The sequence below is a fragment of the Amblyomma mixtum genome, chromosome 9 (genome assembly GCF_055824585.1).
Source record: "Amblyomma mixtum isolate Tamu chromosome 9, ASM5582458v1, whole genome shotgun sequence".
In the NCBI taxonomy this organism is placed as follows: domain Eukaryota; kingdom Metazoa; phylum Arthropoda; class Arachnida; order Ixodida; family Ixodidae; genus Amblyomma; species Amblyomma mixtum.
Window position 1 is genome coordinate 99,292,301 of NC_143020.1, and position 19,847 is coordinate 99,312,147.

The following is a 19,847-nucleotide window of genomic DNA, read 5'->3' on the forward strand; positions in this document are numbered from 1 at the left end:
TAGGCAATTTCTTGTTCACTGCTCCTGTGCATTGAAATAGGCCATCAGTTATGATGCTTGGCATGTATCGCCCTTTATACCATGCAGTACAATGGAGTGGACTTCGCAATTCCGCTAGCATAACATTCTGTGTTCAGTGTTTTCGTGTGCATGAAAGCTAGTGGATGCGGTGTGCTACCTGTTAGAGGTGTAAAGGAGGATTAATATGAAGCAGGTGTGATGTTCCTTCCTCAGTGTAATAATAATTACAAGGGACTAGGACCTTCCCTTTTAACCAGGTTGGCTATTTCCCTATTCCACGCTCTTACAACGTTTGTAAGTCCGCACATTGGACCAGGCTCATTTGATGGAATTTCCCTCTCACTTTCTATGCATCATCTAAAAGTGCCACCCCTCAACCATGATGAAAACCATGCGCGTCATCTGACTGGCTCCCTGGCTGCCAGCTCCTCCTCGCTTTTCCCGGTCCCTCGGTTCTCGGGGGTCATGTGGTTGTCATGGCAGGGGGTCTGGTTCGGGGAGCTCAAGATGCTGGCTTTTTCTGAGCTTGTGTCGGTGGCACTGTGTGGTGCAATTTATTATCTTGCTTAGTAGAAAGGCTGTTCGCACTGCAGTGTTCTGATCACCAATGCAGTGTATTCTTAAGGTTGGATCTCTGTTTTAGGATATAAAAACTTTAAGGAATGCGCACAGTGCGGTCTCCATTAAAATGTCACCAGAAGAAGCGGGACCTTTGGGTAGAATTTTTCGCCCCGCAGTAAATAGGGTGCTGGCAGTAAGCTGGTTGTGCTTAGGGATGAAATCTACAGTTCCTTTTGCAGGTTGCATTTTGGTTCACAAAGAAATTGACAAAGGGAAACGTTTAAACTTTAAAACTATCCTCAGTTTTGAGCAACTTGGCTGTTCAGACAGGGTTGAAGGTACCCATGGCAAGGAGCTTATTTCAAAAGATTTGTTTCCATAGGTTGCTACTCTTGCATCTATGCTGCTGGGGAATGGCAGTGTTTCTTGAGCACAAACATTTTTGCCTATATATTTTTACTTTTCAACTGTCCCCTCGTTATTCTGGCGTGTTGTGTAAGGGAAAAACCTCCGAGGTTTCATGAATCATACGGTTCACACGAAGGCCATAATGAGCAACTGCCCACTGACGATTACGCGTCTTCATTGGTTGCACTCGCTGTAATGGCGCCTTCAACTACTGTGTTTAATAGCATTGATTCAGTGGGCTGTAACGTGGACCTTATCGCATGTTGATCTCAGGTTTGTACGTTGGTTCACAAACCGCATTACTCTGTAGCATCTGTAGGATGGGATCTTGTCAGCTGTCACAGGACAGGTATAATATGGCGACCATGTGGAAGTGGTGTTTGTCCTGCTTGTACGGTGACCACTTATCGACGGGATGGGGCAGTGAGTTTAGGAGCTTTTGTGCATGCTCCTGATACAGCGTTCGTTTTTGTTTGTTCTTCTCTTCCGTGCAGGTAGAGAAAATCATCAAGGAGCAGGAGAGGAAAGCGTACATCAACCCGGAGATCTCTCTAGAAGAGAAGAACCTGGGCAATGCGTGCTTCCAGAAAGGTGCGTCTCGAAAGGGCTCGCGAATGTCGTTATAAGCGCTGCCAAGAAAGAAAGATGGAGCCACTTTTGTGATTGGTTGTTTGCTCCACCAGTCCATTTGACCGCATTCACGAGAGGGGGATGGAAATTGCTCGGCAAAGGGACTTGGCTGGCTCTCTGTGTCAGGTCTTGACATTGCATAGCCGTGAGCTTCTTTCCGAGGTGACCAGGAAGCGGTGCAGCTCTTGCTGGTGTCATGTAAAAAGAATAGGAAGTCATTCAAAGAGTGTTCACCGTTCATGTTAAAAGCTTTTTTTTTTTTCTTCACAATGGAGGCAAAATTGTAGCGTACTTCGAATGCATAAAGTAGCCGTTCAAGGGATCATGCAACCTCTAGTCCTTTTTAATGCTACCGATAACATGAGGAGCCCACTGTGAAATATAAAATCTGTCTGGGACTGTGACAAAACATGGGCTGCGAATCCCACTGTTTTGAGAAATATTGTTTGCTGCATTTGCCTAGGACAGTTTTTCACAGTTGGCACTTTGTTTGTCTTCAGCCATCGTAAAGGACTGACAAGGCTGCCAGCAGCAGCGTTGCACCTATGCTCTGGCAAAACTAGCCACTCCTCGTGTGGGTTGTCCTTACCTGTTTGGTGTTCTGCTCTAGTTGTGGACAGAACTGCCAACAGTTTGCTAAAACGTTGAGAGACCCCCCCACTTGTCATGTAAACTAAGTCTGGCTGTCACATCGGACCTTCTCCATTGAGCACATTTTCCAAGCAGTAACGATGTGCTAAATGTGCTTCTTTCTGTGGTATTTTATGAAGGAGCAACCTTGTTCTGTAATTCGAACTAAGTGTATTCTTTTTCAAAAATAATTTGTTCTAAAAAAATATTTGTTATTTGTATTCACTTGACAATTAAATATTTTATATTTTAAGTCAGTCCCGGATATATCAACTTGATTATATCGAACAGTCAGAACATCCTGTTTGAAAATCCCATGCAAAAGTATAATACTAGATTTCCTGTTTATTGAAGTGCTGTTCACTGGAACATTCGTTACATCAAATGTCATGCCATGCCCCTACAAGTGGCGCTTCTGCAATTACTTTTCACGTGTGAACATTGCAGTGAACATGTGAACATTGTGAACAAGCAGGTGAACATTGCTTGAAGGTAGCCTTCGATCTCTGGCATTTATTTTCCACCCGACTCCGCTGTCATGCAAAAAGGCCAGCGTTCACTGCAAGACTTGTCACGCGGTGAAGCCAACCTAACTGAACAGAGCCTACGGTGGCCTTCGCCTTACGTGCTTTCGCTGCCAAAGGCATTCCGGCACCCAGTAGACCTCTCCCTGGTGTAAACAACGTGACGTAAAGGGACATTTCCAGTGGGCAAAACTGCGCACTTTTGCTTTTGATGAGCTTTCCCCTTCCACTTTTTTTCTCCCCGAGACCACACTCTGGACGGCATTTTTGCCCATTGGACCAGAAACATGTGCTCTGGTAACGTAGACCTCTAGGGGTCTATTGTGCGTTACTCTAAATGGAGGATTATTCTTCTTGTAGTGTACTGATGATGGGATTAGACATCTTGTGATAAGCAGCGTCTAGCTCCAAAGCACCGTCCGCTGCGGCTTCGTCACTAGCAACCACTCTAGTGACGCTGCGGCGTCACTAGAGTGGTTGCTGCAGTGTATTTTTGCCTCTAGGCTGCAGGCGAGCGTATCTGTTGCCATTTTTTATGTATCAAATTACCAATATATCAAACTATTTCATGATCTCCATCGAGCTCATTATATCCGGGATCAACTGCAGCATCCAATGCTCCACATGCTTTTATTGAGCAAGTACTTGCCCTTTTCCACCCTTATGAGCCAATAGTGCCACCCCACAGCAGTGATTAAAACCATGCGTCATCTGACTGGCTCCCTGGCTGCCAGCTCCTCCTCGCTTTTCCCGGGCCCTCGGTTCCCGGGGATCATGTGGGTGTCATGGCAGGGGGTCTGGTTCGGGAGCTCAAGATGCTGGCTTGCTTTTTCTGAGCTTGTGTTGGTGGCACTAGTTAGGTTTACATTTGCTTTGGCTGGTCATTTCGCAGAAAGTCGTTGAAGCTGTTCTGGGATGTGTCTGGAAATTGGAGGGCGCAAGGACAACTCGCTAGGGGGGGGGGGGGGGGACTGTCATGGTGATGGGCTGATAGAATGAACGTAGCAGACAAGAGTGGTTCTTAACACTCTCTGTTTAGTTATTTATTTTATTTTTTGCTATGCTAGGGACTGCTGAAATGAGGATTCTGTACGAGAGGTGGGCATTTCTGTCTGTAGATGTGCTTTAGCGATTCATACATGTAGGTTGCAGTTATGATTTGTTATATTGGATTGAATTGACGGGAATCAGTATTTGTGGATTGCAGGGCAACTTGGACAGCTGAAGTCAGCAGTGCAGAGTACAATGAAACATCTGTATGTTTTTGTTTTGTTTTTAATCGCGGGTAAAAGAGAACTTATAATCTGGAAAAACGTGTGATCTAAACCGCCTAATGCTGAAAAATGTAACTGTTGAATGATATACAGATACATTTATCGACAATTTCAGTTCGCAGAAATGGCGATTAGCATTTGTTGGTGCAAGATGTGAACAGGTCCTTTTGTAGTCCTCACAGAATTCGTTCCGAGTTTGCGCTGTTTTAGGCACGGAAGGAAATTCTCAACGCACCCGGTTTGTCGATGGCAATGGCAGAAGTAGCCAAAATCTCTTCCCCGTCATTTTCGAATGCTTCGCTCCTTTGAACTTAAGTACTGCAGGGAAACCACTGCAGTGGTTGACTGTTAACAGCATTTCTGCTTTTTATGCTGCATTCCCCAGACCTGGCCCCGCTCGTATGTAAGGCATCTCTGTAGTTCATAGGTGCTTCGACCCTTGCCCCTTATGCACTGCGAATGAACCTCAGCGTTTCTCCTCTTCATGTCACATCCCCCCCCCCCCCCCCCCCCCCCCTAAAAAAAAACAGTTCTCCGAAATTCTTAGTGGGCAGTTCTTATTTTTGTTGTCATTGTTGGTGGCCATCATGTCTTTTGCACCGGCTCTTAAACTTTGTCTAGACTTGGGGAATCCCATTGTGAAGGTGCTGTGGAACGGGCTGTGCAGTGAAACGGTCTCCTGATAGTCTGTAAATAAAGCGGATAAAGGAAATGTGGAGTTTGGGGAACCCAGAAAGACACTCCAAGGGACCCTGGGATTCTGCAGAACCCGTTTTGAGAACCTCTGGTCTAAGTTATTCCTCCTGTAGCTAAGTCTTGGTGCAGTAGCAACGCGGTTTAGATGTTTTTAACTAAAGTTGATGGGTCTGCTCAAGATGAGGAAAATTCTGGTTAGAGCCAGCCAAACGGGTCAGAAGGCAAGGGATGCATACAGAGCAACACCTATTTGTAAGTGTACAAGATGCAACGGTGCTACTACTGTCAGCCGATGGTATGCTTCATAAGGTTACATGTATACAAAAGTTTTCATTGTACTATTTTTGAGATTTCAGAGTGCACCTCTGATGTCGTTCCTTTGTTGACAGAAGCAAACTACATCCTAGAACAGAATATACAAGCATGGAACATAATTTCAAAACTATTGTATCTGTAAAAGCTCGCAGTATGTGCCTGCCATTTGGGGGTACATGGCGGGAACATAGCTCATAGGAACAGGTGCAAACAAAAGTTTCCAAAACTATTTTTTCTTTTTTCACAGTGCGCGTATTTAGGCGACTGTTTGCAAATAGCTGGCAAGAACTTTTTAAGAAAAGTGCGACAAATTATGCAACATCATTACGGAACTTCATCTTTTTTGAAAAAAAAAAAAAAAAGCGTTGCGATACATGTGTGTTGTGATGCCGGGCGTACTCTGGACACAATTTCTGAGCACTCAGTCAGCTGAGTGGTCTTGCAAATCGGACGGGTTTTGCACGTATTGGGATACGCTGCTGCGTGTGCTACACTTGCTCGCAAATGCAGTCCGTCAAACTAGACAGCCTGAGTGAACAGCTCAACATGGAAGGCAGTTCTCAAATGGCACGATAAGTGAACCACGGCACCCTAGCAGAGGAAGGCACTGACAATGGACGGTATTAGCGTACCGAAACGTATACAGTCGAACCCGGATATATCGAACCCGCATATTTCGAATTATTGGCTATATCGAACACACAGATTACCCCCTTGAAAATACTATGTAAAAGTATAGGACAGTTGCGTTGTATATCGAATTCCATTTTCGCCGGACATTAGATATATATCGAACGCCGCGCCGCGCCCCTGGAAGGTGCGCTTTCCCCAAAGACATTCCTCTCCGGTCCTCAGCCGCCTCAGCGGAGAACATTTCCGCAGTCAGCAGGCGCAGGGCCATTTTTTTTTTTTTTGTTCCCCGTTTTTGCGCCCCACCGGCGCGAGCTTTCCCGCTCCTCCTCGCCTCCTGTACCGCCGGCGTGTGCTCCGTCAAGGTCATTGGAGATCAGCGAAGAGAGAGCGCCGCATGGAGACGCGCGGCGACCACGCTTCTTGGGGAAAGAGAGAGAGAGAAAACGGTCGCTCGTGGGCACATCGTGGGTCTGGGGAAAAGAGAGAGCTCAGAAAAAAAAAAAAAAAAAAACGAAGCCCAGAGCGCCGATCTTTCTCCCTGCTCTTTCCTTTCCCTCTGTCGTTCCTTCGCAGCCGGGTTGACTGCCGCTCGCATAGGCTTCGCTCTTATCTTTCCATCTGCGCCTCGCGTGTTTTTTTTTGTGTGTGTGCCTGTGTTTCAACGCGCGACGTGAAGCAGGCCCCAGTAGCCAACTGTTTTGGCAAGGCAGGCCTCGAAGTGGCCGGAGATGAATGTCCGGAAGATTTAGATGACGATGAGTGCTTGGACGACGCGTTTCGCGACTTTGTCCAATTTTCTCGGCGCCGTTCCGTCCGAAGTGACTGTTGAGGACTTTAACGCTGACAGCGAAGTTCAAGCGGTAGCTGGCGTTCAAGACGCCGACTCCAGCGACGACGAGGGCAACTGTGTTGTCGAAGAAACGCGTCCGTGCGCAGCCACTGAACTGGCGTCAGCGTTAGCCTGATTCGGCGCTGTTGCGGCGAAATGGAAGGGACTGTGCTCTCGCACCTGGACAGTCTCGAGAAGATCGAGGCCAGTGTTTTGAACTTCGTTTCCCAGGGGAAAAAGCAGCCCAAATTAGTGATTTTTTTTCCCCGCGAAATAAAGCGCTTTCACATTGCGCGCCCATACTATGCGATTCGCGGCTGTTCCAAACGGTAAGCCACAATTTGTTATGATCGGGAGTGCAGTTTTAGCCTATATCTGTATATCGAATTTTCGCTATATCGAACTATTTTCCGATCCCCTTCGAATTCGATATATCCGGGTTCGACTGTACCAGTTTACTGGACACGTCCTGCATACGCGCAGTGACCAGGGTGGACGGGGGGATGCTACTGCACGAGCGCAGCTGGCACCTGGTAAACCAGTATATGTCTCCGCTAATAGTTCTCCAGTATGGTGAAAACGTCTTAATACCCCCCCCCCCACCTGGCTCCAGTGTCCGCAAGCGCCCTGTATGTTTGTGAACTGTGTTGGTCCATTCAGGAGACTCGCCCCAACCCTGGGGATAAGGAAACTATGGCAACTGCTATATGTGGTTTCCATGGCTTGACGATGATGAAGCTGCTCCGGTTGTGTGCATGCGCAGGCGACTACCCCTCGGCGGTGCGCCACTACACAGAGGCGATCAAGCGCAACCCGGACGACGCCCGGCTGTACAGCAACCGAGCGGCCTGCTACCAGAAGCTGGCCGAGTTCCAGCTGGCCCTCAAGGACTGCGAGGAGTGCATCCGCCTGGACCCCGACTTCCGTGCGTTCTTTCTTCCCGTTGTGCTCAGGCTATGAACTTCCAGGATGTTATCACTAGTGGTGCCTTCATTGGGGAAGTGCAAAGAACTGGAAGATTTGAAGGAAATATGGTTGCAGGGCAATGAAGTTCCAACTAATTTTGTGATTTTTAAAATCTCCAAGCTGATAAAACTGCGTGCAAATGCGAAGAAGTCAAGAGCAACTTTTGGGTCTACTCCATCACACCTGCTAATGTGGCATTATGGGCATTCAAATTTCTGGTTGTTTTGTCATTAGGGTTCGCTTTTGCATGGCTTTTCTTTCGGCATGCCGCCTGAATCTCTGCCAGCAGACGCTTTCAACCTGCTTTGATAAGTAGTTTACAAAAAGGCAGTTTCTCTAGCTACATTATCGAGAAATGACAAATATTACAGTTGAGCTCCGTTACAATGGCATTCTCTGGAGTGCTGTTTTTTCTCTTCACATGAGAGGGCCTTTGTAAACAGGGTTCCATGCTTTCTTTATTTACTTATCCATGCTCTCGCCCAGTGACTGAGACTTTCACCTCTAAAAGAAGACTCTTAAGCATGCCGCTCCAGTTTATTAGCGAAAGGTAGAAGTAGCTGTTTACTTTCATCCGCTCACCTTGGTGTTCCTGCTGTTCATGCATTCTTCCACTGCGTCGCAGCTCCACACGTTGGCTGGCTTTTTTTTTTTTGCAGTGGTTTGCTGTAGAAATGTACTGTCGGACTTTGGCAGCTAGAAGTTTAGAAGAACAGACATATCTCAAGTTAAATGGACTTCCGAGATAAGCAGAGTATCAGAATTTTCAGTGTACTGATTGTGAGGAGCGAAAATTTAAGTCTTCTCTCAGGTGTTGGTATTTTGCAGAGTGAATTCCATTATGCTAACTGGGCGCTTTGTAGTTATAATGAAAGGAGCCTTGTGTAGAGGTGTGGCAGCATATGAAACAGCTGAAGAAGAGTGTGCCCGCTTAGGGTGTGCAGTCACATTGATAAGGCAGCCATGGCAACTGTTATCCGAGGGGCAGGTAGTGGACGGAAGGTTTGCAAGCCCGTGTCTTCCAGCATGTTCCCCCTCTAGGTTTGTCCTTGGGAAACGGACTCTTCTCGCATCCTGTTGTGAGTTAATTCTCTCAGGCCTCTGCTGGCATGCATTCACCAAGCTACGAAACCAGGAGTGCAGATGGTGCAAATCGGCTATCAGTACACGGTGCTGAAATCAGACTGCAGCGCGATGGTGAGGGTCGTACGTTGCAGCTGGCAGAGGATTGCTTGTTGGTGGGCCATGCAGACTGCTGGCTGTTGACCCTTTTTTCAGCTTTGAGCTTCTGCACGCACCTCCGGTTCTGTGTGTGCAGACACTGCACACACATGCCCGTACTCCCATCAGTAGCTTGGAAGCCCCTTATAGAGCACTGACATTTAAGAAGTCCCTCATCAATGTTTCGCAGCTAGCTGGACCATTGTATTAGTTATTAGTTGTGGTTATAATAGCAACCACCTGCCATGCCTTGCAGTCTCTTTCGAGCATGGGTGCGACCGCAGTTTGCAAATGATGGTGCCACATCACCACTTGCACTTGCAACCACTCACTCGCATTCATTACCACTTGCACTCATGGCCACTCACACTCATAACCACTCGTACTTGTGACCACTCACTCATGCTCATGCCCGCTCACTTTACATCTACTCACTCATTCACATAAACTGCCTGTTTCATTGTTTGCTGATAAAGGAGGGAGCGAGAGATTCACTGCCGTGGCCAACGATGCTCGAGGCTCCCCTAGCATAGCCCAGGTGGCAAAGATGTGGTGGTGAGCTGCCCGGGGCTCTGTGTCAGGCTTTTTGGCCAGTTTTCACTGTTTCGATGCTCAGAAGGAATTGGTCACTTACTTATCATGAATCTTCCTTTGCCTGAACCAATGTTAAGTACGTGTGCTCCCACACTTGCTGCCGAGACGATGAGTACCTGTTTAGCATCAGCCAAGGAACAATGTCTGAGTAACAGTAATGAGTTCGCCTTGAAAGTGGCCTTGGACGGTGTCTAAATATCAGTAATGAGTCGGCATGACCACATTGGAAGCACGTGATCATTAGAATACTTTTCACGGCGTGGGAAATCAAGGCCAGTTTTGTAAAGACTGAGTGAGTTCCTCACAAAAAGGGAAATGGCTGGAATAGGCCGCAAGTAGCGGTTTGCCTCATGGAAAGCCGATCCAAAGGGTGGCCATTTTCAATCCCTTTACGATAGCCTCTTGGACTTACTTTACAGCTTAGTTAAAAGCAGGGCTGACTTCGTCTAGCCACAGCAAGTATGCATGACCTATCTGTGGACATGCCTGCCATGCGGTACGTTGTCTGCACTGCACATTATCCCTGTCTAAAGGAGGCCTGAGAAACCGATGCGGTGTTCTTGCTTGAGGCCAGTGCATGCAGAGACCACGTACGCCTATCTGCGTGCTAACATTGGAGCTAATTATTCTCCCATATGCAGCTGACATGTCGGTCATTTTGCAGTGCATGTCCTTCAGAAACAGTAGGACGTTACTGGAAAAATGCCCTATCGAGAAGTTCTTGGAGGAAATCGTAGTGTCTGGTTGGTTCAAAGGATTCCTCGTGTTGCCCAGATATCAGTGTGGTTAGAATTGCTGAAATCGGAGTGTGCAAACAGAAGTTATTCCACTTTGCAATATTGAAAACACCGAGGTAAAATGACATCGCATTTCACTTGCCCTGTACCGAAGATTGGGCACCACATATCAGGACCACACCTTGCACACATGCAGCAGAAACTTGTATGCAGTTGACTTGCCAGGGCAGCCTGCAGCAGCCCAAATTACGGGTGTTGTCGTTCCCTGTACATTGCAGGCGGGAGCCTTTTCACGGCCCTCTAAGAAACCGTATTTTTGGACTCTGGGGAGAACATGGGGGAGTTCAATCTTCCGCTCTTGTTCTACAAGCACAGTCCGATGTTCATTATGCTGACCCCCTTTGACCTGTTTATAAGAAGTTCTATTGGGGCTCCCCTATTCCCCCCCCCCCCCCCCCCCCCCCGCTTGCCTCTGCCCTCACTCTCTTGTTCTCTCCTCGTCACCTTTTGACTATGGTGAACAGGAGCGAAAGATTGCTGTTCCCGTATTAGCGGCATCCTCTTCTTCAGTCATCCAATGCTGTGTTCGGTTATGCTACTGCAACCTTGAGCACCATCGGAAGTGACTGTTTGTCCCCCCTCAGCTTTCAACAACATGAAAATAGCTAAGTGGATACCGTTGTCACAAAAAAAGCACACGGCAAACTTTGCTATTGTGTTCACCCACGACCACTCACATCCACGAGCCGCCGAGGTGGCTCAGTGGTTATGGTTCTCGGCTGCTGACCCGAAAGACGCGGGTTCGATCCCGGCCACGGCGGTTGAATTTCTTTGGGGGAGAAATTCTAGAGGCCCGTGTACTGTGCGATGTCAGTGCACGTTAAAGAACCCCAGGTGGTCGAAATTTCCGGAGCCCTCCACTACGGCATCTCTCATAGCCTTAGTCGCTTTGGGACGTTAAACCCCATAAACCAAACCACTCACATCCACTCACGTCGACTTGCATCCACTCACGATCACTCTCTCACACTCTCAGACATGGGCGACGCGAGCGCAGTCGTGAGTGAGTGTGCCTATGCTTATAACCGAACCATTTATACACCCAGTGCCTGTTACAAAATAAGTCCACTTACTGGTGTAGACAGGGCAGCCAAACAAGTGTGACAGTCATACCACTTTTAACGAGGTTCAACTGTACCACGTTTAACTTTATCACAGGTGATACGCACTGTGAATGGAGTATAGAGCTTATTCATGTGACGTCATCAGACTTTGCTAGGATGGGTTCCAGCACGCGACCTCCTGACTGGCATGTTTGCCTTGAACATCACCGTTTTTAAGAATTTTAGGTTGAGAGTGTATTTAGAATGAGATTGGACAAGGCAGTAACAGAAAGAACAGGAACCAACAGGATGGCATAGAAACTGCCAACATTTATTTTGAGAAGAATGCAGCATTTACACGGGTGATGGAAAACAAGCACAATCAAGAAAGCGAACAAAATGAAGGAAGGGTGGCAGATACAAGAAGTCATCATCCTCAGATGGCAACTCTTCTTGGAGTAAATGTTTATACTAGTTCCAGTTCCCGTTCTCCTGGTTGTTTTCTTGGGATACTGTGTTTCGCATGTCTGTTCACGCCGCCTCACTGTGATACGCTTGACCACGAAGCCCAAACCAAGCTTTTAATTCGCCAGGTGCTGCCTACACCCTCCGGCTGCATTGCTTGTTCCCTGTCAAGCGAGGGGCGCAGTTTTTGTTATGGTTAATGGGTCAGTCGGCCATTATTGTAGCTAAATATCTTTTATGCACTGATTTGTTGCAACTTCATCTACTGCTGCTTCCCTCAAACTTGTGTTAAAGAGCACCACCTTATGGGTCGTGTGGAAACTGCGTGCGTGTTCAGCAGTCTGAGGTGTTGCTGTTGATGTGTCATCATCATCAGCCTGACTACACCTACTGAAAGGTCTCTCCCATGTCTCTCCAATTAACCCTGCGCTTTGCCAGTTCCGGCCACCGTATCCCCGCAGACTTCTCAATCTCATCCGCCCACCTGACTTTCTGCCGTCCCCTGCTACGCTTGCCTTCTCTTGGAATCCGCTCCGTTACCCTTAAGGACCAGCGGTTATCTTGCCTTCGCATTACGTGCCCTGCCCAAGCCCATTTCTTGCTCTTGATTTTGACTAGGATGTCATCAACCCGGTGCCCTGAGAGGAGGTGGCGGATGTAGAGATTTCTTTGTACAGCCTTGTAGCGCGGGGACCGGTCTTGAAATTCATCACCATCTCATCACTTCGCCAGAGTGGGCATTAATTAGCACAGACTAATGTCTCCCTGCAGCAGTTGCAGAAACAGTGGGGCCAATAATTCCCTTTTTTCTGCCTGTGATTGCAGTGAAAGGATACGTGCGGAAAGGAATGGCCCTCATGGCGATGAAGGAGCACTCCAAGGCACTCACAGCATTCCAGAAGGCCATCGAGATCGATCCCAACAACCAGGTGCGCACTTTGTTCACTCACTTGTTGTTGTCGTTTTCTTAAGGGGGGACGAGGGTCTTAAAACTAACCTTTTATTTATGGCTAGAATCTGATGAAATTTTGCACACAGATGCATTTTTCTGTTCTGATTCCAAATATGTAATCATAATTGAGCTGCTGGTCTTAAACCTTACAAAGACTAGAAAGTAATTAGGTAATTTCTTATGCAGCTTCAATCAACTTTCTCATAGCATTTTGTTGTTTTTATTGACATGGATTGATAGCTAGAGAGTTCCCATACCCGATGACATTCTTCGTTTTTCTCTAAAGGCATGTCATCCTGACATACTACGTCGAGAGTAAAAGATCACAGTATCTTACACTGCAGCTCATTAAGCTAATTGCTATTTATACGTGGCCTAAACTAAAAAAGTAACTTGATGATGGCTGCGGCCTCGGGCGCCATCCATGGACGGTTTTTGGAACCTCTTGTGCGCATGCTTGGCCTCCGCGATCGAGCGCACCGTTGTTCGCAGCTGGAGCCGATCGTGGGGGCCACGGCGCGTGCATTTAGAAGGCTATTCCCGCCTGGGTCGTGGAAAGTTCGGGTGCGGCCCTTACACGGATTTAGTATTTTTTTTAAACATTTCCTTCGGGAAAACGGTGTGCGGCCCATACACGGGTGCGGCCCTTACACGCGTTTATACAGTATGTGGTATTCGCCGACGACTGGAAATTAATTTATAATCGAATTTTTCTATCACTCTGTTTCTGTTTCGGTTTCAACAGCCGAGCGATGGCTGTGAGATCGAACAGGCGTTATATGTCAGGTGAGGCATGGAAAAACTGCAATATAATCGTGGCTTCATCGTTTTAATTCACTACAGTGCTGAAGCCAGCCTTCCCCAAGAGCCGGAAAGACAACGAATGTAGAAGCAGCGCTTGGATTGCTGTTTTTTCATGCCTCACCTGACCTGTAACCACACTTTGATGTCATAGTGGCTGTTGAATCCAAAACCGAAACAACACAAGAAAGAAATTCAATTATCAATTATTTAGCAATACTACGTGGTAATCCATGTATAACAATGCCTTATGCATCATAACGATGAAGAAAACACGCACCCAAAAGTTAGGGCTCCTTTAAGGAGGGACACCCCTCTTAGAACTATTTTTTTTATTTATGGACAGATTTACACCAAATTTTCACTGTTTGTACATTTTCATGTGCTGATTCTAAAACTGCAAACAGTTTCCCCCTGCAGCAGTAAGTTTTGTATTTATCATGAAAAATATGTCTTTTGTTTGGAGGAAGTTTGGTTAATTAACATAAGACCTTGTGGAGAAGATTACTATCTATAAATGATCTAGAATCACCAAGGAGTGCAATAAGGCATAAATGAGCATTTTAGGACGACTTGGACGAAAGTTACAGCTGGTCAAACATTACAGAGAAAAAGCTCATTTTGACTACTCAGACAAACGATTTATTTCCAAAATTTTCCTGAGGAAGCAGTAGTTTAAATTTAGCCTTATTGCACAACCTGTGCATTTATCTTTCTAGCACAAAAAGAATTGTAGTAATAGCTAATATAGAATTGGAGATATCGCTCCTCCAAAATTCTGTGCATGCCAAAATTTCAGTTTTGAGAAATCGAAAAAAAAACGTTTTTGGCATATTTTTGTGGCACTAAGGGTAACTAGAAATCACTGAAGTGAGTTCTGGCTGGTTTCTGATCTAAAAGCACCACTTCCCGTCGACATAACTGCGGTTGCAACAAGCAAATTGCCGGCGAATAGATGGCATTGTTTGGAGGAGTGCCTTTGCACTGTGACCTCCCCCAAGCTGCAGCGCGCGATTCTACCTCACAACGGCGCTGTGATTGCAGTCAGCCCCTAACAAACGATACGTGCTCTTTGCTCATCTTGCCCCCCAAAACATTGAGAAGCAAGTTTATTTCGTCAAGGTTTCCCATCTGCGCTTTGAGGGACGCCGTTTCGCGCCGTTGCTGGCTGTCAATGGAAGCTGCTTAGGTATCGCTTTTTCATCAGCACAGTCATGATTACGCTGTCTGTACGGGGCAGGAATCGCCCCGATCACTCCTCGCGGTCGTCGCGGTTATCAGGTCATCACGAAGCGTGGCGCTTTATTGCTGATTGTAGATAACGGGTCGGCGCCGCATGGCTGATTATAGATAACGGGATGCGACGATGCAGCGTACACAACGCGCTTCCTATCTATACCTTTCGCTCCCTCAGGATGAGTGTTCAATCCTCGCTGTCACTCTAAGCATCGCAGCTAAGCATCGCATCGCCGGTTACGGCGTTATCGGACTGGGACTGTCGTGGAGCGTGGCTGCTGAATGTAGACACAAGGATGCAACGATACAGCGTTCCCAGCGCGCTTCGGATCAATATCTTTTAGTGCTTTTAGACTAATACCCCTGTCACACGGGCACTTTCGATCCTCATTGAGTCAATGCTCATCGAACTCAATGCAGATCGACGGTTGTCACACGGCCACTTTCAAGCGCAATCGAGCTCGATCCTGCTTGACTCGATGCCGGTCCCTCAAGCGTGCTTGAGGTTCCAAGCACAATCGAAAGCACTCTCGCACTCACGAAGCTATAAAAATAAACATTAGTTGACAAAACAAAACTACAACTGTTGTTGTTGTAATTGAATATAATGCAAGACAGAACATTTTCAGGCACTATGCCTGCTTATATGCAAACATATTTATAAATAATCTCGACACCCCGCTCCTAGCTTCGCCGTCATGTAAACAACAAAGATGGCGTCCTCCGTTCGTCGACGCTATAGTGAACTATAGTCGACGCGCAAACTATGGAGCGAGCGCGAGACAGCCGCTCTCATCGACTGCTGGCTAGACCGCCTAGATAATTTGCGGCGCCAGAAGAGAAACGCCGTAGGCTACGCAGAAATCGCGGAGGCCTTGCGGACCCTCGGCATCGCACAACAGCAGAGGTACAGAGGAGCGTCGCACGTCTGGCTACGGATTTGGCTGCCGCTGGCCCCGACTGCACAATGTTGCCGGACATCACCTTGTTATGGCTGTTAGAGGAACATTTGGCGCCACCTAACACACATGAGGGAAACTTCTCAAGGAGCATTGAAAATGCCCGTGTAGCACCGGATGCTTCAAGCGTGCTCGAAAATCTCGATGCCGATCGAGTTCAATGAGCATCGAAAGTACCCGTGTGACAGGGGTATAAGACTTGCGTAAATTGAAATATTTCGCACTTAGCGCCCCACAAACCTCACTTCGCCGTGACAGTGGGACTGCCCGACCCACACAAAATGGCGCCGGGCTGCAAACGGTCGACGCCGTCAACCAACCAAAAGTCGCCATTTTGGTCACGTGATTTTGAGTACCAATAGCAGAGCGCGTTTTGCTCAATTTTGTTTCTTTGTTTGCCGCTGCTTGGGCTTGCTCATAGTTGCCAACCGGAGTATGGAAATAGCCTGAATCGAGACCTTTCAAACGAAACCAAAATGGCGCCGGCGGAGCGCGTATTTTTCGAACTGCGGGCAGTCAAAGTTCGGTGCGATTAGACCTCAATTTAAAGGGCCGCGCGCGCGGTTTCACGTCTTTGGAACGCTATAACTCATGAATTAGGCGGTATTTTTCAACGAAAATTTGTAGATAGCTGCGCAATCACCTCAGGATCGCGAAAATGAAAAGTTTGAAAATGCGATTTTTTGACCAATTTTCGGCCGCAAAGAGCTGCAAAGGGCTGCAGAAATTGAGGGAAAGCTTTTTTTTTTTGTGTGAAGTTCTTTCCTACCCATACGGCCGCTTTAAAAGCTGAAAATTGCTTGGCTGTGCCAAAAAGTGTCAAATCAGTGTGCTGTCTCGACGCAGTAGCAGCGTCAAAATATGTTTTACTTTACAGCCAGCCACTGTGAACACAGCTAGCTCAGCGTTGTGTATCTCATGTTGCCCTCTGCCGTTAACGGATATCTTGGTGATGTGCCACCGTTTTCTTCATTTGGCCCTAAACTGGGGAGTTGGGTGCAACTTTTCTGCAGCCTGTCCTTGGTGCTGTTGTTTGTGTGTTTGTTTGTTGACTGTTTTTCGCGCTCTCCCCGCTTGGCAGGATGCTGTGGACGGGTACAAGCGGTGCCTGATGGCGTCGGACGCGGATCCGGAGGAGGTCCGGAAGCGCGCCATGGCGGACCCCGAGGTGCAGAAGATCCTGGGCGACCCTGCCATGCGGATCATCCTCGAACAGATGCAGAGCGATCCCAAGGCATTGCAAGAGTGAGCACTCTCGTGTTTTCAGGGGGCACTTTGGCTCTCTTAAGTGCTCCAAGGCAAAAGGCTTTCCTGGCGCACTGTTTGGCATTGACTGCGAGACTGTTTGTGCTGTACTAGTGCTTTATTTGACTACACATTACAACTACGCACTTTGACTGCTTCTTTAGCACGACTCTCTCTCTGCTTCGATGAGTTCGGTTGTATCCATGGCTCTGTTCGCAGTGATGAGGTATGTAATGTGGTCACCCACGGACGCCTTGCGCCCCCTGTCGGAGCGGACGACAACTATTTTATTAGTTGTCGTCTGCTCCAAAAGGGGGCGTCAGGCATCCGTGAGTGACCTCATTACTTCGAATCCGCGCACTCTGACGTCATAACCATTTCGACCAACCGAAAAGCGTGACACCCCTGCTGACAGCCGTCAACAACGATGAGGCACTAAAGGCTTTCACCTTAAAATCTGCATGCTGGAAGCCAGGGAAAAGTATTTGTAAATCTGCTGACAATTGAAGGGACTTATGGCTACGCTGCTCTCGGTGCAAACTGTGCGACTGGCGATTGCTGTGTTCCCGATGCGAGGGTGTCGCTCAGTCAAATCAGGTGCTGTCGTCGGTCTTGCGTTCATATACAGTCGACGACCGAAAATTCGGACGCCTGATTTTTCGGACATGCTTGATTATTCTGACTTTTTCGCGGCACCGCGACATGGCCCATAGAGCCAATGCGTAAGAGCGCTTGAAATTTCGGACGCACCGCAACTGACCACTCGATTTTTCGGACCTCGTTCGCACTCGCCGCCAGTACCCAAGCCGCCATATAATGTGTACAGTGGAACCTCATTAATTCAGACTGCAGGAGAGATCGAAAACTTGATCAAACAACACGAAATTCAAGCTTAAAGGGAGCCTCTTGCGACGCTGAAATTCTGCGCGAGTCGGCACATTGCGCTCGCGTGTTTTCGAATTCGTACTGTCCTCCGCCGCACGAACTTGAACCGTAGTCTGAGTTCACGGAACTCATCTGTGCCGAGTCTTTGGTCCCGAACACGGAACGCGAATACGATCGCGGAGGCTACGCGCACGCCGTGGCCTCCGCGATCGAAGCGCACTTCGGGCGCGCCGCCGGATCATATCGCGGCCGCGATCTGCTCCGGCGCTGCGCCGTTCGCGGAGGCCACGCACGCGCACTGGAGCTTCCAAGTGCCGTCTATGGATGGCGCCGTGATCATTATCATCAACTTTTTTCTCCTTCGCGATTTTCCGCTGTTCACATCGGCATCAGTATCGCCAGCTCCAGCCTTTCGTGGTGTGTTAGCATGCATGTTAGCGCGTTCGCCGTGATAGTGGCTTTCGCGTGCCGCGATGGGCAAGCACCTTAAGCTACACGGCTGGGAGTTAGCTCTCGAACGCGGTCGGTAAGCATGCGGCGGGCAGGAAATTCGACGTGGCCGCGAAGTGCGTCCGATGATGGTGCAACCAAAAGAGAAACAAGCTGCAAAAAGCGCGCTTTCCGAGGCAAGCCGTGCGAGTTTCCTGAACTGGAAGAAGAGCTGCTCCTCTATGTGATGGAATTCCGGAACAACGGCTACGCGTTGACAGCGGACATGCTGCACGGCTTCTTTTGGCATGAGCGTGCACCAGAGCGCAGCACCAGCTCAGGAGTCTAAATACTTTGCGAGTGACGATTGAACATAGAATAAATGTCGCTCATTCCCTGGTTGGTGTGTTTTTACTTTAAAAAAATTTTTTTTCGCACATCGCGTGTATGGGCCGCACCCCAAAAATTGGCCCTCGAATCTGAAAAAAAAAAAAGTGCGGCCCTTATACGCATATATACGTTATTTCGCGCGGCGAAATATAGTCATGAGGAGCTTTAGAACGTGTGCAATACAATTGGCCGCTTTCTCCGGCATAGTGGTAATAAGTTCGTGGTTTTTTCGGTGAAATTTGATTTTCCGGACTGCCCGATTTTTCGGTTGTTTTCGCGGTCCCTAGAGAGTCCGAAAAATCGGTCGTCGACTGTATCATCTTGATGTGGAGCGCATCATCTGTAGTGGTGGCACGGAAATTGCACCAACATTTTGCATATTGTATACAGTGCACTTTGGCCACCGGATTTCACGGACTTTTATTCTACCAAAATTTGTGTCAGCTGTAATTCTGTTCTCGGGGTTCTGCTGCAACTTAACGCCAGTTTGTTTCGTTGTCCTGAGCATATGCTGTCGCAGTGTACTACCAACGTTATGATGCTTGGTGCCAAGGCATTTTTATTTTTTTGGAAATTGTGTGAACGTGTGTGGTTGCATTGTGTGTGTTGGACTTGAGTGAACACATGCAGCTGCGTTGGGTATTGTCATGTTGCAAGCGAGAATGTGTGGAGTTTTCATCGAAGATCAGTAATTCAAATTCAGATTTTTATTTTGCCACCATGGTACAGATGGTGGCGGGGACCCGTAGTGAAAGCTGCCGTTTGACAGCTTGACAAGGCCACGGGCCCCCACTTTGATAGGCAATGCAGTGGTGTGGGACTTTCACACACACGCAAAAAAAAAAAGAATATACAGGTAACAAAGGAAAAAAAATACATATAGCAAAGCTCTTATCAGGTTACAGTGGTCCGCATAAAATCAACAACATTGTGCTGCCTGGAAAGAAAACTTACAATGCTGGTGAAAGAAAGAATTAGGTGAACAAATCACAGAAAAAAAAAAGGTTAGGTGTAGTGTAAAAAAAAAAATTCAGGGGCCACTTTGGCTCTCCAAAGTGCTGCAAGGCGAAAGCGTTTCCTGGCCACTGTTTGTTTTTATTTACTTTTTTTTATTTTTCATATTTTGTTTATTTTTTGCTCCTTTTCTTAATTTTATTGTTTCTTATTTTTATTTCCACCTCTTATTTTCTTTTTATTTTTGTTGATTTTCTTATTTTTATTTTCCTTTTCTTGACTTTACTCGTTTTATTTTATTTATGAAGCCCATGCATTCACTAGATGCGCCTTTATTCATGCTGGAACCTTGAGCCTTTTAAAGGGATACTGAAGCAAAATCTGAAAAT

General features: G+C 47.4%; 1 protein-coding gene across 1 annotated transcript in view; it reads left to right on the plus strand.

Moving 5' to 3' along the window:
* The window catches only part of Stip1 (Stress-induced phosphoprotein 1), a 33,429-nt gene that overhangs the window by 9,502 nt on the left and 4,080 nt on the right, over window positions 1-19,847 (plus strand). Inside the window, exons 4-7 of the mRNA XM_089560896.1 lie at window positions 1,485-1,581; window positions 7,285-7,446; window positions 12,433-12,536; window positions 16,637-16,800. Coding sequence (XP_089417022.1) covers window positions 1,485-1,581; window positions 7,285-7,446; window positions 12,433-12,536; window positions 16,637-16,800 — 527 coding nt within the window. The remainder of the gene's footprint in view (window positions 1-1,484; window positions 1,582-7,284; window positions 7,447-12,432; window positions 12,537-16,636; window positions 16,801-19,847) is intronic.